This window comes from Orycteropus afer, unplaced genomic scaffold (genome assembly GCF_000298275.1).
Source record: "Orycteropus afer afer isolate SDZICR_OR568_19922 unplaced genomic scaffold, OryAfe1.0 scaffold00015, whole genome shotgun sequence".
Taxonomy (NCBI): Eukaryota; Metazoa; Chordata; class Mammalia; order Tubulidentata; family Orycteropodidae; genus Orycteropus; species Orycteropus afer.
Window position 1 is genome coordinate 9,371,753 of NW_006921602.1, and position 13,974 is coordinate 9,385,726.

At 45.6% G+C, this 13,974-nt stretch overlaps 1 protein-coding gene across 1 annotated transcript in view; it reads right to left on the reverse strand.

Annotated features, from left to right (window-relative positions):
- Positions 1-439: 439 nt before the first annotated feature.
- MAP2K1 (mitogen-activated protein kinase kinase 1) overlaps positions 440-13,974 on the reverse strand; it is a 128,956-nt gene continuing 115,421 nt past the window's right edge. Inside the window, exons 6-11 of the mRNA XM_007957545.2 lie at positions 11,273-11,397; positions 8,136-8,337; positions 4,626-4,690; positions 1,795-1,856; positions 1,307-1,352; positions 440-553 (exon numbers count right to left, since the gene is read on the reverse strand). Coding sequence (XP_007955736.1) covers positions 440-553; positions 1,307-1,352; positions 1,795-1,856; positions 4,626-4,690; positions 8,136-8,337; positions 11,273-11,397 — 614 coding nt within the window. The remainder of the gene's footprint in view (positions 554-1,306; positions 1,353-1,794; positions 1,857-4,625; positions 4,691-8,135; positions 8,338-11,272; positions 11,398-13,974) is intronic.

Below are 13,974 nucleotides of genomic sequence, written 5' to 3' on the forward strand. Positions count from 1 at the left end.
GGGTCTCACGGGTGCTTTCTTCCTCAGACAGAGAGAAGGTGCACCTGGCAAGAATGAAGTACCGTGAAGTGTCAGAGAATCCTGCAAACAGCCAGCCAGCCAGTTATAGTGAGGGAACAGCAGTGCAATTTTCATTAAGAATGACTACCCAAGTCACCAGAGTTTCACTATAATTCACCGTTGCACATGTTTTGATTATCAGGATACACACAAATACCCCAAGCACACAGCCAATCCACTTAGGGGAATAAGAATAGTAGTAAGAATAAAGACAGTAATAGTAAAAATCACACAAGTAGAATTTTGGCACATGCTGTATTCTTCATCCTTTGTCTCAGGTGAAATGCACATCTGAATGGAGACAGGCATGGGAACAAGGCCCCAAAGCAACTTGGCACACCACTGGGCAGGGAACTCCTCTCTGCTGCTTCATTAAGTCTTAGACGCCAGCGGCATGAGTTGGTGTACTGGGCTGGTTAAGGCCGATAGTAGAGCAGAGCCAACCTGCAAAATCCACTTCTTCAGCATCAGATCTCTTGATAAAAGCATGAACCTGGATGCAAACAAAAGAAAGGGGGGGGGGGAGGAAGTAGTGTTAAAAACCACCAAGAAGAAATATCCAGGAGTCTTGAGGGTAGAGCAGCTAGGACTTGGAAGGAGCTCCTAGAGCTGCCCTTGAGCAGCAGTGGGAGCCAGGAGAACAGGGCCAACTGCAGGCCAAAGAGCTGGCTCAGCCTGGCACTACCAGCCACACTGGCTGTAGACCTCCCCACACAAGGCCGTGGGGAGGTAACTTGACAATCTGAGTGAGAAATGGGGGTAAAAACCTCGCCTTATACACCTCACAGGGCTGTCAGAGGGAACAAAGGAAATGATGGGCTTCAAATGCATGTTACACTGTACAGGCAATAATAAGACATGCAAAATACAGTATTACTACTACCCCCCAGCCACCAAACAAGAGGAAGCAAGTAGAGACTGACCCAGGGAGGGTGCTGCCAGTGGGAATATAAGAGGAGCCAGTCAGTATTAATGCCCAGGCCCTATGAAGAAGGTGGGCTGGCCCTTTCCTCAACTGCCTTGGACTCTTCTTCCCACACTCACCCAGGCTGGGGGTCCTTTCTTTTAAACTGACAGGAAGACAGAGGAGATGGGCACTTAGTGTTCTGCAGCCCCAAGGCCCACTGACTGCAGTGGTGAGGGCAGAGCAGGGAATGGGGTGGAAGGATGGAAGGTAATGAATGTGCGAAAAGGAGAACAAGTTGAATAAACAGATAGTGTAAGAATCTGAAATAAATGCACTTACCATGAGTTGCTTCAAATCTGCTCTCTCTGCAGGGTTTTTTATTAGGCTTAAAGGAAGTGAGAGAATGTGAGAGCCATTGCCTGGCACAGGTTCTAATCATAATTACTTATGTCTGTATGCCCATCCTCCCCCACCCTGTAGGCTCTGTGAGGAGCAGTGCCTGAGCCTTATTCATCTTCCTGGTCTTAGCACCGAGTCACGCCTGTAGTAAGTTAGTAAGAGTTTGCTGAATTAAACCAGTCAGAAGGCAAACTGCCAATCTCTGTGGAGCACGTGCCAAAAGCAGCAGCAATTTTATCCACATACTCATTCAGGAATGTCTAAGACCTGGTACTCGAAGTAGGGCTGAGGGCAGCAGCCGAGGGATGACCAGAGGACAGGGAAAAGGGCAAAGTCGTGCCTGGCAGAAGCAAAGATGGAGCTCCCAGAGATGGGATAGGAACCTAATGAAGCCATCCTGCCCTTCCAGAGAACAAAAAGCTGCTTACCATTTATTTACAAAATCTTGAAATTCCAGACTGAATACTCCACTGGGAAGTTTTGGAGGAGGCTGCAAACACATATTGAGACATGAGAAATGCCTGGTTCTCCACTCTGGCCACCTCCTCTCCCCTCCCTTCCCCACCCCCACCCGTGGGCAGGGCTGCCCTTATCCAGTTAAGGAAACATGGGTGGGATGCCACAGACTGCCTGCCGGGTCACCTTGTGGAAACCATTGGTCTCACATGCCATAGAACAGGGTTCAAGTCAGTGTTCTACCTTTCATCTAGTGACTCTGAATAAAACACTGTTCCTCTCTAAGCCTTAGTTTACCCTCTATGAAATGAGGGGGTTGGACCAAATAATCTCTGAGACGCTTTCCACCTCTGAATCAGTTCTAAATCTTGGAAGGGTAGCATAGAAACATAACCAGAAATTACTAGCAGCAACAGCTGGGGGTATCCAAACCACCAGACAGACGGCCAGTGGAAGTCACAGAAAGCCAAAACAATCTTTCTGAGCCCTGGAGGGGCAGAGTTCATGAAACATTAACTGGCAGAGGGCTTGCCAGGTCAGGAAGAACGTTACCGGTACGCTCCAGAATGAGGCAGTTTTCAGGAAATAAACCAAGAACACCAGCAACAGCTCTCATTTTCTGATGGTCGGGACCACAGGTCTGGGTACAAGTTCCCAGAGCAAGAGGTTCATGGGTCACGGACCCCAGGAAGTGTGAGCCCACTTTACAGGCCTCATGCTGGAGCTGCGTGTAGCTTTCTTGTGAGAAGCTGCCTCAACCACAGTGCCCAGGAAGTCACTGCTCTGATGTGTAGCCCAGAATCAACAGGTGATTTGTGAGGTAAAAAATAAAACTCTACCGAAAAGCCCTCTCCCCCGAACGCTTCCTCAGAACAGCACGTGAATGAACCTGAGCTGAAGTCAAAGACTCCAGCTCTTAGGAATGGGGACCTAGAGCAAACTCCATTGACAGACAGCCCCTGCTGCTGGGGGGTACAGAGGGGATGTTCAGGGAGGGAGGACACTGGCAACGTGGCCTCCAGAGGCCAGTGTCCATCCATCCCAAGCAAGTGGGGCCCAGGCAAGCATGGCAGTAGAACAAGAGACAATCCAGCATCACTGAACCCAGGCTTTGGAGAGGTCAGGGGTAGAGGTGGCCAGGAGGAAAGAGCACTAGGCAGGAAAGACCTAAGCCACTCTGAACTGGGAGCCTCAAGTTTCCTCACCTGTATGAGGGGAACAACAAAACCAATTTGGCCCACCTCAGTAGTGCTTGGAGAACTGAGCAGTAACATGAAAGTGAAAATAGAGAAGGGAGAAAGCACTCCACACTAGGATATGGGTGGCTGCACGTTTAACCTCAGGCTATCTCCTCCCTTAACATGGATCCCACCCAGCACCACCCAGCTGAGGGCTGGGGCAGTAAGGACAGCTTTCTGATTGCCACAAATGCAACCCACTCTGCCTTCTTTGAATCCTTAAGCAGCAAAGGTCCAATCTTGACCTTCTTTTCTGTACCCCATGGAACTTGGCATGAAGCTGTGCAGATAGTAAACAGAGGTAAATTAGCCTCCCCAGTAGACAGACTGTGAACCAGTGACAGTGAGTTAATTAACTGCTGGGTGAACCAGGATTTTCCTGTTGAGTTTGTAATGGGGAAAAAAAGAGGAAAAAAAAAAAGAAAAAAAAAAACCTTTCCTGAGCCGTTTGAGGTCTGGTTTTTGGAGAACAGTAAGGAAGCAGGAGATGTCATTCCACTGGTCTTTTGAGAAAGAACTCAATGATATCCCTTATACTCCAGCCAAGTGAAGCCTCCAGCTGCTTCCCAAACATATTAGTAAGTCCTCTTCTCTTCCTGTGTCCATGCTGCCCCTGTGCCAACAGTGCTGGCTGGCCCTGCCATCTCCTCAGTGTGGAGTCTGTCCTAACCTGGCCCAGCTCCACCACCCCTGCCAACCAGGGACAAGGCTGAGCAACCCTCATGACTGTCCACATTTTCCCTCTCTCCCCAAACCCAAACTTGATGAGTGTCAGTCTCCTTCCTTGATCCTTTTTTATTTTTCATTAAACATACTATGTTTCACAAATGTATATGTATATATGTTTCACAAATAACCTTTGTTCTTTGTATTAAAGTCAACTAAGACCAATAAGCAAAAAGAAAATAGTACCTTTAATTCCATCACTCAGCATTAACAACTATATTCTGTTACCTTCTGGACTTATATGCACATATATACATGCACAGCTTTTTAAAGAACTGAAGGTATGATAACTGTTTTGTAATCTGCTTGTCACTCAACAATTTATAGTGCATGCTTTTCCATGACTATTTCTACACTGCCATTTTTATGTTCATAGCTTTTTAATGGCACTTAAGAGAGAGAACCCTGTATTGCAGAGTCATATGTGTATTTGCCTTGCCTCTTCTATACAACCTTTGAGACTTTCACTTTTCCATCTTGGGATCCCCACCCCACTCCTACCCAACCCACAGTGCTTAGCACATAGTAAGTGCACAAGAAATGCTTGGTGAGTGAAAAAACACAAATGTATAAGTAGCTGAGGTGAAGCTCCTGAATCTAGGGAAAGAGGGGGGACTCAGAGCTAAATGAAGGCATCCTCTTGGGTTAGGACCCCTGTGATTTCTAAACCAGCCCTTCAAACCCCAAGAGTATAATACACAAATCAGAACAAGCAAATCCTGGGGTCCAGGCAGCCCACACTGTGGGACAATTAACAGGTTTCTTCGTCAACTCCATCAGGGCTTTTTCCTTGAGAGGAGCAAATAATTCCAAATTCAAGGAAGTCACATGGTATTTACCTCGTTGACTATGTAATCCAACAACTCAAAAATCGCCATGGGAGGTCGGCTGTCCATTCCATAAGCTATAGACATTGTGAAGAAAAAAGAAAGAAAACACTTCTCAGAAACAGACAATATGAAGACAGGGGTTATGCGTGGATCTCAGGAACCAGAACAAGGTCATGGGTGATAAACAGAGACAGACTAGCCACAGCTAAAGCCTAAACAGAGAGGGTACCAGCAAAGGCTATGGAGTTAGCTAGCCAGGGTGCAGATCTGGGTTATGCTATACCCTGGGCTTGGGACCTTGGGCAAATCATTTGAGCCTCAATGTGGAGCTGGATAATAAATTACATCTGCTTTTCCTTATATTGCTAAGAGACAAACAAATGAGATAATGTGAAAGGACTTAGTTTTTTTACTTGTCCTCAATGTGAGTTTTTTCCTTTCATACCTGTCTTAGTTATCTAGTGCTGTTATAACAATACCACAAGTGGGTGGCTTTAGCAGTTAGAAATTTATTTTCTCACAGTTTAGGAGGCTGAAGTCCAAATTCAGGGCTCCAAGTCTAGAGGAAGTCTTCCTCTCTCTGTTGGCTCTGAAGGAAGGTCCTTGTCTCTTCTGAACTTCTGCTCCTAGGTGCTCTTCATGTGGCTTGACATCTCTCTTCCCCTACCTCTGCTTCTCACCTGCTTGTTTATTCTCTTTTTTATCTCAGATTGACTCAAGACATACTCTATACTTACCCGGTCTTATTAACGAACCAAATGGGATTATAACCACAGGCATAGAGTTTAGGTTTTACAATACATATGTTTGGAGGACACAATTCAGTCCCGCCCTTTGGCCCCAAAAACTTCATGTCCTTGCCACATGTAAAACACATTCATCCCATCACATCATCATGAAAGTCTTAAATCAATTCCAAGTCTAAAATCTCATCTTCTAAGTCATTTAAATCAAATATGGGTGAGACTTTAAGCATATTCCATCCTGGAGAAAAATTCTTCCTTATCTGTGAACCTATGAAATCTACAAGTTATCTGCTTCCAAATTATAAGGGTAGAGCAGGCATTAAATTTCCATTATAAACAGGAGAAATTGGAGGGAAAGATGGGTAACAGGCATTAAGCAAGTCCAAAACCCAACAGAACCATTTACATTAGCTCTCAAGGCTTGAGAATAATCCTCTGTTCTCTGAGGCCATCTAGGCAATGGCTCTGTCCCCCAGACTCTGGGTGTTGCCCAAGCACTCTAGATTCTGGGGGGAGGGCCCTCAGCCCTGGGCCTCTATGCCCACTGCCTTCTACGCCCACTGGAATGGCGACTCTGTTACCTCGGGTTTGGACAGCTCCATCTTCCAAGTCCATCTAAGAAATGACCCCACTGCTGCCACCCAAGCAGGCCTCCATTCTTCTGCCCACTGGGCATGGCAGCTCTACCCCCTCAGCTTTGGGCAGCAGCCCCATCCCCCTGACACTCATGAACAGCAGCCCCAGGCTCCTGAACCAAGTTGGTGACGATCTGTCTCTTTGAAACCTAGGAGGCCATGCCCTCACTCTTTGAAACCCAGCAGGCCATGGTTGCACCATTTGAAATCAAGGCAGCCCTGCTTCCTATGTTCCTTCCAACAGTTCTGCTGATCTCCAAGTTTCTCCAGGGATGGTTCTTTCTTTTCTCGGAGGACAACAGATGTAGCTCCTTTGGCCTGTTTCCTGACTGCTGAATCCCAAGAGGCAATATTCTTTCCTGTGTTCTTTCTCTGTCCCCTTCTGTCTAAGGTGACAGGTTTTCTGCTGAAGTAGTTGGTTTGCTCCATCACAGGCTTAATCTTTTTAACAAAAGATTATATAGCCACATCCTTGGTGAAAATTCTAGGATATGTGTCCTTAGTTTGTATAACAGGATTTTCCAAATCTTTTAGGTTTTGTTTTTATGTTGCACAGTTCATTTTTAAGTCCATCTCTTTCCTCTCACATTTTATCATAAGCAGCAAGGAGGAACCACATGTCCCCTTTAAGATCTTGCTTAGAAATCTCATCAGCCAGATACCCAAGTTCATCATTAATGAGTTCTACCTTCTATCAAAATTCGAACGTAATTCAGGCAAGTTCTTTGCCACTGCCTAAAAAGCATCTCCCTTCTTCCACTGTCAATCACATTCATCATTTTCTTGTAAAGTTTCACCAGAAGCACATTTAACACCCACATTGCCATTAACATTCTGTTGCTGCACCATATGTATTCTCTAAAATCATAGAAACTTTCTCTATAGCTCTCCTCCCTTCCTTCTGAGGCCTCATCAGAATTGCCTTTGTTTCCATAATTCTACCAATAGTGTCTCCAAGACAATCTAGGTTTTTACTATTAGGCACACCTTAAAACTCTTCCAGCCCATATCCATTACCTAATTCCAATACCATTTCCACATTTTAGGTGTCTGTTAGAGCAGCACCCTACCCTCTCAGTATCAAATTCTGTCTTAGTTACTAGTGCTGCTATAAGAGAAATACCACAAGTGGGTGGCTTTAATAAACAGAAATCTATTTTCTCACAGTTTAGGAGACTAGAAGTCCAAGCTCAGGGTGTGACTCTAGAAGAAGGCTTTCTCTCCCTGCTGGCTATAGAGAAAGTCTTTGTCTCTTCTGAGCTTCTGCTCCTAGGTGACAATGTGGCTTGGCATCTCTCTTCCCCTATCTCTATTTCTCATATGCTTATTTAATCTCTTTTATATCTCAAAAGAGATAAGCTTTAAGACATACCCTACACTAACCTTGTCTCATTAACACAGCAAACACAACCCATTCCCAAATGATATTATATGAAAATGATGGCTGGGCCAGAATCTTCCATGAGGATCAAGTTAACTTCACAATATTAATGTTTCAGAGAGGCCTGCATAGTATTTATCACCTGGGGAGTCAGACTTACAAGTTTATGTGGCATTGGCAAGCTAACTACTCTTTTGTTTCCTCATCTATAAAATAGTGATTATAATAGTGCTCCTACACAGGGTTGTTACTAAAAATAGATAATGCTTGGCAAATCTATAGATAGAAAGCAAATTAGTAGTTGCCATAGGAGTAACTGCTAATGGGTATGATGGAAATATTCTAGAATTAGATAGTGGTGATGGCTGCAGAACACTGCGACTATAAAAACCAATGGATTGTATACTTTAAAATGGTGAATTTTATGAAGTTAAAAAGCTACCAAAAAAAAAGACAACAACGACAATGATGACGAAGATGAAAATGCCATGACTAAAAAATGTAGATACTGCACAGAAAGTGCTAAGCACAGTGCCTGGAACATAGTAGGCACCCAACAAACACCAAGAAGCTGGTAGTATTAACAATGGTTTCCTGCACCCACCTGGAGAGCCCTGCTCTGCTTCCTCCCTGGCCCCTGCCTGACATCAGGACCAGGGAATCAGTGTTGGGCTAATGTATAGATAATCAGCCCTCCAGAAACCCCTGACAGTAAGAGACACTACAGTCCAAGCTGACGACACACCACAGCACTCACAGCTGAGGGGCCTCCCAGGAGTCCTCGGCCTGGGCGGTGTCTCAGCTGCATCTCCCTCCACATGGCACCCAAACATCAGCTCCAGCTCCTTGGCATCTGGAGGAGGGATGGGGTACCTCCCAACCGCCATCTCCACCAGAGAGAGCCCCATGCTCCAGATGTCCGACTGCACAGAGTAGTGAGTCCCCTGGAGTCTTTCTGGCTGCAGGAGAGATGGACACACAGTTATAATCATCTGTGAGCTAACTCAGCTTGAGCATAAGACGTTGGGGGTGGGCAAGTTCCCAGGGATGCTCAGAAAGGTCTCCAGTTTGGTCTTGGCTTCCTGTCCCTCTGAGTTGTTTGCCCTGCAGGACAGTGGGATGCTGCTCTGCTCAGTCCTAGCCCTAGTCTGTTGATTTTTATTTCTTTCACTTTATCTTCTTCTGTCCCTTCCTCTCAGGAGCTGACATCCTGGTTCAGAACTTCCACTAACCTTTTGAATTTGGCCTCCCACGTGCCCTAGATACTGCGTTTACCTACTTACTCACAGGTGGCCACTGTGGCTGTGATCCTTCCTCTTACCTCCACCGTGCAGTGGGTAGAAAGGACACTGGCCTGAGAGTCAGAAAAGCTAAGTTCTAACATCCACTCTGCCACTTAGACAGGCTCTATCCTTGGACAACATGGAATGGTATAAAAGGCAGAGGACTATGGTCAGGAGATCTGTGTTCAAGTCTCAACCCTGGGGCATAAACCAAACTGAAATCACACTCACTGCCATTGAGTCAATTCTGACTCACAGCAACCCTTACTGGGTTTCCAAGGTGGCAAATCTTTACAAAAGCAGAACGCACCATCTTCCTTCCATGAAGCAGCTGGTGGGTTTGAACTGCCAACCTTCTGGTTAGCAGCCAAATGCCTCAGGCACTACGCCATCAGAGCTCCTTATTCTGGGATTTACAGGCTACATAATACTGAGTCTTGCTTTCCTCATGTATAAAAGGGGACTGATGATGACAGCAATAACAGTTAACAGTCCCCATCCTGGTGATGCAATTGCTAAGCACTTGGCTGCTTACCAAAAGGTTGGTGGTTCAAACTCACCCAGCTGCTCCATGAGAGAAAGACCTAGAAATCTGCTCCTGTAAAGATTACAGCCTAGAAAACCTACAGAGCACTTCTCTGTCACATGGGGTTGCTGTGAGTTAAAATCAACTTTACAGCACCTAACAACAATTTAATACACAAGTTATTGAGAAGGTCAAATCAAATTAAAATGTATGTTAGATGTTGTAAAATGCTGTAAAATGAGTTGTTATTGGTGAATTAAAAAAAAAAAAAAGCGTATCGTGCTATACAAAAGCATTTTCATTGAGCATTATTTTAAATATCACGTTTTCAAGATCTCTACATAAAAATCTTTAACTATTCCATCATATATTTATTTAGACATCAACTTAACTTCTCCCACAGGATTTTTCACTAACTCCAACTGTAGAATATTTTGGAACTGACCACATAACCACAAAAACCAAGCTTCTAAACCCTGGATCAATAAGTCCCCAGGCCTGTTAATTGATTTTGAACTTGAGAGTTGGCAGTCAAATGCCCCAGGGTGTCAGCTGCTCAGTTATCAGACATTTAGAAAAGAAGCAGTGAAGGAAGGGCTGAGGAAGGAGGCTGGGTTCTGAAGGACCTGTGGGTTTGCATGTCTTTTAAAGACTAAGAGTCACTATAGTGGAGGGGGTGGGGATATGAGTCAGCACCCAGATGAGTGTTGCTGACTGGGTGGAGTCTTGGTGGGGATGGGGGCAAGAAGGAATAAAGATGTGGGCATGAACTTCCACACAGAGAGGCCAGGGTCAGCTGCCAAAATCCTACCAAGAGGCAAGTAAGGGTGTGCTATGGAAGGGCTGTTTGATTGGCAAGGAGGAAACCCAGCTTTGGATCCTGGCTCTTCAAGGTTAAGTGAGCAAGTCACTTAATAGTCCTGAGTATAGATTTCCTCATCTCTAAAATGGCAACAACCATCTTTACTTCATGGTTATTTACATGAATCAAATGAGAGCATTCAAGTATGTGAAAGGACTTTGAAAGAGAGCACACAAAACACTCTCCATGCACTATAAGCACCCTGAGCCTCTGGCCTATCCCCCGACCTCCATAAAGACCTCTCCCTCATTCTAACACTCCTCTGTTCTGTGTCCCCTCAGCACTCATGTTTTCATCACTGCAAATCATTCTCAGGCCTTTGCTCTCCGTTCACTCACCAAACACACATCCACTGGCCAAGCATTTCCTAAGCATCAGACTCTGAGGACAACAGAGATGCCTACAGCCTTGTCCCTACTCCTGGGGAGCTCTCGGCATGGGAAAGGGAAGAGAATATGCTGATACAGCCGTGGATGTGGGGAAAGCCACACATAACACTCTGGTGGAAGCTGGCAGCAGGGACCAGCAGATCTGGAGGCAGGAGGAAAGACCCCTATGAGGATTTGACTGAACTAGGGCATGGACTCCAGCTAGGAGATCAGATACGCTGAGGTGAGAGGAAAGGGAAGGTGACTGACAGGAAGACATGCAGTGAGGAGGAAGGAAAGAGGCTAGGCTGGGAAACAATGGTGAACAGATTCACAGGAGTTGGGGACCACTGGATGCTGAAGGGTGGGGAGTTGGGAAAGGAGGTTAAAAGCTGATGCTCAGGTTTCTATCTTGGGAAGCCAGGGAAAGAGAGATGCCATTTACTGCTAATAGAAAAGGAGGAGAAGGCACAGCTTGGTAGGCTTATGTTTGGACCAGCTGGATTTGAAGGTTTCAAGACAATCAGGTCGGGATGTCCAGAAGCAGCTGGAGCTCACCATCTCTTTAGAATGGAAGCCAAGATCTGGGAAAATCCAGGTGCAGGTGGTGGCAGGAACTATGGTCATACACATTCTTGTAATGAGCCAAGGCCCAATACACCAGTTATGCTCCAAGTCCAAGGCTACGACCATCTCCCCATTAGACTATGACCTCCATGGTGCCTCTTCATCCTCATGCCTCTACTCCCCACTCTCACCACCCAACATAAAGCCCTGGATGCACAGGGGAAGGCACCCATTTTACCCCATCCCTGATGTATTAGAAGCTTGAGAAATGGAGCCCACTGCTCATACCGACATGTAGGACCTTGTGCCCACGAAGGAGTTGGCCATGGAGTCGATGAGCTGCCCACTGACCCCAAAGTCACAGAGCTTGATCTCCCCGCGGGAATTCACCAGGATGTTAGAGGGCTTGACATCTGCAGGGATGAGAAAATAGAAAAGCAGGGAGTTACCACAGATAGGCTGAAGAGGGGAAGGGTCAGTGCTCCCCACACAGACCAGCCCTGACCATGGGTCCCAGGATACCACCAATCTCAGAGCTGACCCTTGATTTACACACACTAGACACCAAGGTCCTCTACCCCTCCTCATTCTGCATTCAAGGAGGGAATGTCAGGAGATAGATGTCAAGCTGCTGTGGAGATAAGATAGGAAAGCCAGCCATCTCCACAGATGGCCCATGGGAGGGATCACTTATCATAAAGAGTTAAGATTTCAAAGTCTGTTACTTCAACCACCCCTGGCAGTAAGAAACCATATTCATGGTTGGATCAAAAGGGATGGAGGAAAAAAAGCAAAACAAAACAGTAATACCTGTATGCTTACCGTGGGGTAGGATTTCCTGATCCTGACTCATGTGCCAAGTACAGAACATGTGGGTTTATGAATGTGTGTGGCAGGGCCTAGAAGCTGACTTAAGATATTCTTTTGTGGAAGTTACTTCCCTAACGAATGTGTATCTACCCTGTTAGAGAAAGCTGCCCCTCAGGGTTGAGGTCATGCCCCCAGCGTTAGACCCTGATATCAGACCTCCCTCTAACACCATCAACTGCTGCTATTACCACTACTAGTCCAATGGCCCTTCCCTTTGCAGAGAGGGGTCATCAATTCTAAATGTCTTCTCTCCAATCATCTCTTCTGATCCACACAACTGCCTGTAAAGTGGGCAGATGGAGGCCACTAATGCTCATTTAGAGGTGGGCAAACTGAGGCTAAGCCAAGATGCAGGTCCCCAGGCCAGGACTTTGTGAGCAGACATTGGCAAACAATAAGGGGCCCATTCAAGAGGAGGCCATGTTCAAGGGCAAAACCATAAACCTCAATAGGGAATTTTTCATAGAAGTGAAATCAATACAACATAGAACATTTGGGAAACTGGGGGGTGGCTGTGGGTGGGAAGGAACCATCCATAATTCCAACCCATCAGAACCACTAGTAGCATTTTAGCTTTTTCCCTTCAATGTTCTTATTTATTCCTACAGAGATTCTAATAAGTCTATTTAAAGTCAGTTCTACCCTCTCTCCACACAACCCTCAGTTCCATGAGGGCAGGGACGTTGTCTGCTTCACCACTGTAACCCAAGGGCCAGAACAATTCCTTAGCATACAGTAGGTACTCCGAAATGTTTGCTGAATGGATGGATGTAAACTCAACATGTTGGGGTGAAGTGAATTACTTAGTATGGTCCTTCTAGCCATAGTCTTTGTTAACTCCTACCAAATGACTGGGTTGTTGTATGTTGTTGTTGTTATGTGCTGTCTAGTCAGACCCGACTCATAGCGACCCCTCCTTGGGTTTCCAAGGCAGTATCACTACGGAAGCAGATTGCCCCATCTTCCTTCCAAGGAGTGGCTGGTGGGTGGGACTATGCAAATGTAAGGTGCTTGTGGCCCACCACAGGAATTGATTGGACAGCTTGCTAATAAAGTAAATAAGGAAAGTGATACTATTGTGGGGGTGACTGTTGTTGTTGTTGTTACTTGCCATTAAGTCAGCTCTGACTCATAGAGACTCTATGTACAACAGAACAAAATACTGCCCAGTTCTGCCCCAGCCTCACAATCTTTGCTATATTGACCCCGTCATTGGAGCCACTCGTTGAGGGTTTTCCCCTCTTTTGCTAACCCTCTACTTTGTTGTTTGTTGTTGTTATGTACCATCAAGTCAGACCCGACTCATAGCGACCCTTCCTTGGGTTTCCGAGACAGTATCACTACGGAAGTAGATTGCCCCATCTTCCTTCCAAGGAGTGGCTGATGGATTTGAACTGCCAGCCTTCTGGTTAGCAGTCAAGTACCTTAGGCACTACGCCACCAGAGCTCCTAAGCCTCTACTTTACTCAGCATGATATCCTTCTCCAGGGAATGATCCCTTCTGACAACACAACCAAAGTAGGTGAGAGGAAGTCTGTCCATTCTCACTTCCAAAGAGTAGCTGACTGTACTTCTTCCAGGACAGATTTGTTAATTCTTCCAACAGTCCATGGTACTTTCAGTATTCTTCATCAACACCACAACTCAAAAGCATCAACTCTTGTTCGGTCTTCTTTATTCATTGTCCAGCTTTCACATGCATATGAGGCGACTGAAAATACCATGGCTTGGGTCAGGCACACCTTAGTCTTCAGAGACATCTTTGCTCTTCAGCACTCTGAAGTCTTTTACCAAATAATCCAATTAAAAAATGGGCAGACATGAATAGACACTTCACCAAAGAGGATACTCAGGCAGCCAACAAACATATGAAGAAATGCTCATGCTCATTAGCCATTATAGAGATGCAAATCAAAGCAAGATACCATCTTGCCCCAGCACTACTAGCAAAGTTCAACAAGACAGAAAATAAAAGAGAGTATGGGAATCATATACAATGCTGGTCGGACTGTAAAATGATACAACCACTGTGGAAAGCAGTATGGTGATTCCTTAAAAAGCTGGAATTAGAACTATCATTTGACCCAACCATTCCATTACTAGGTATATATCCTAAAGAA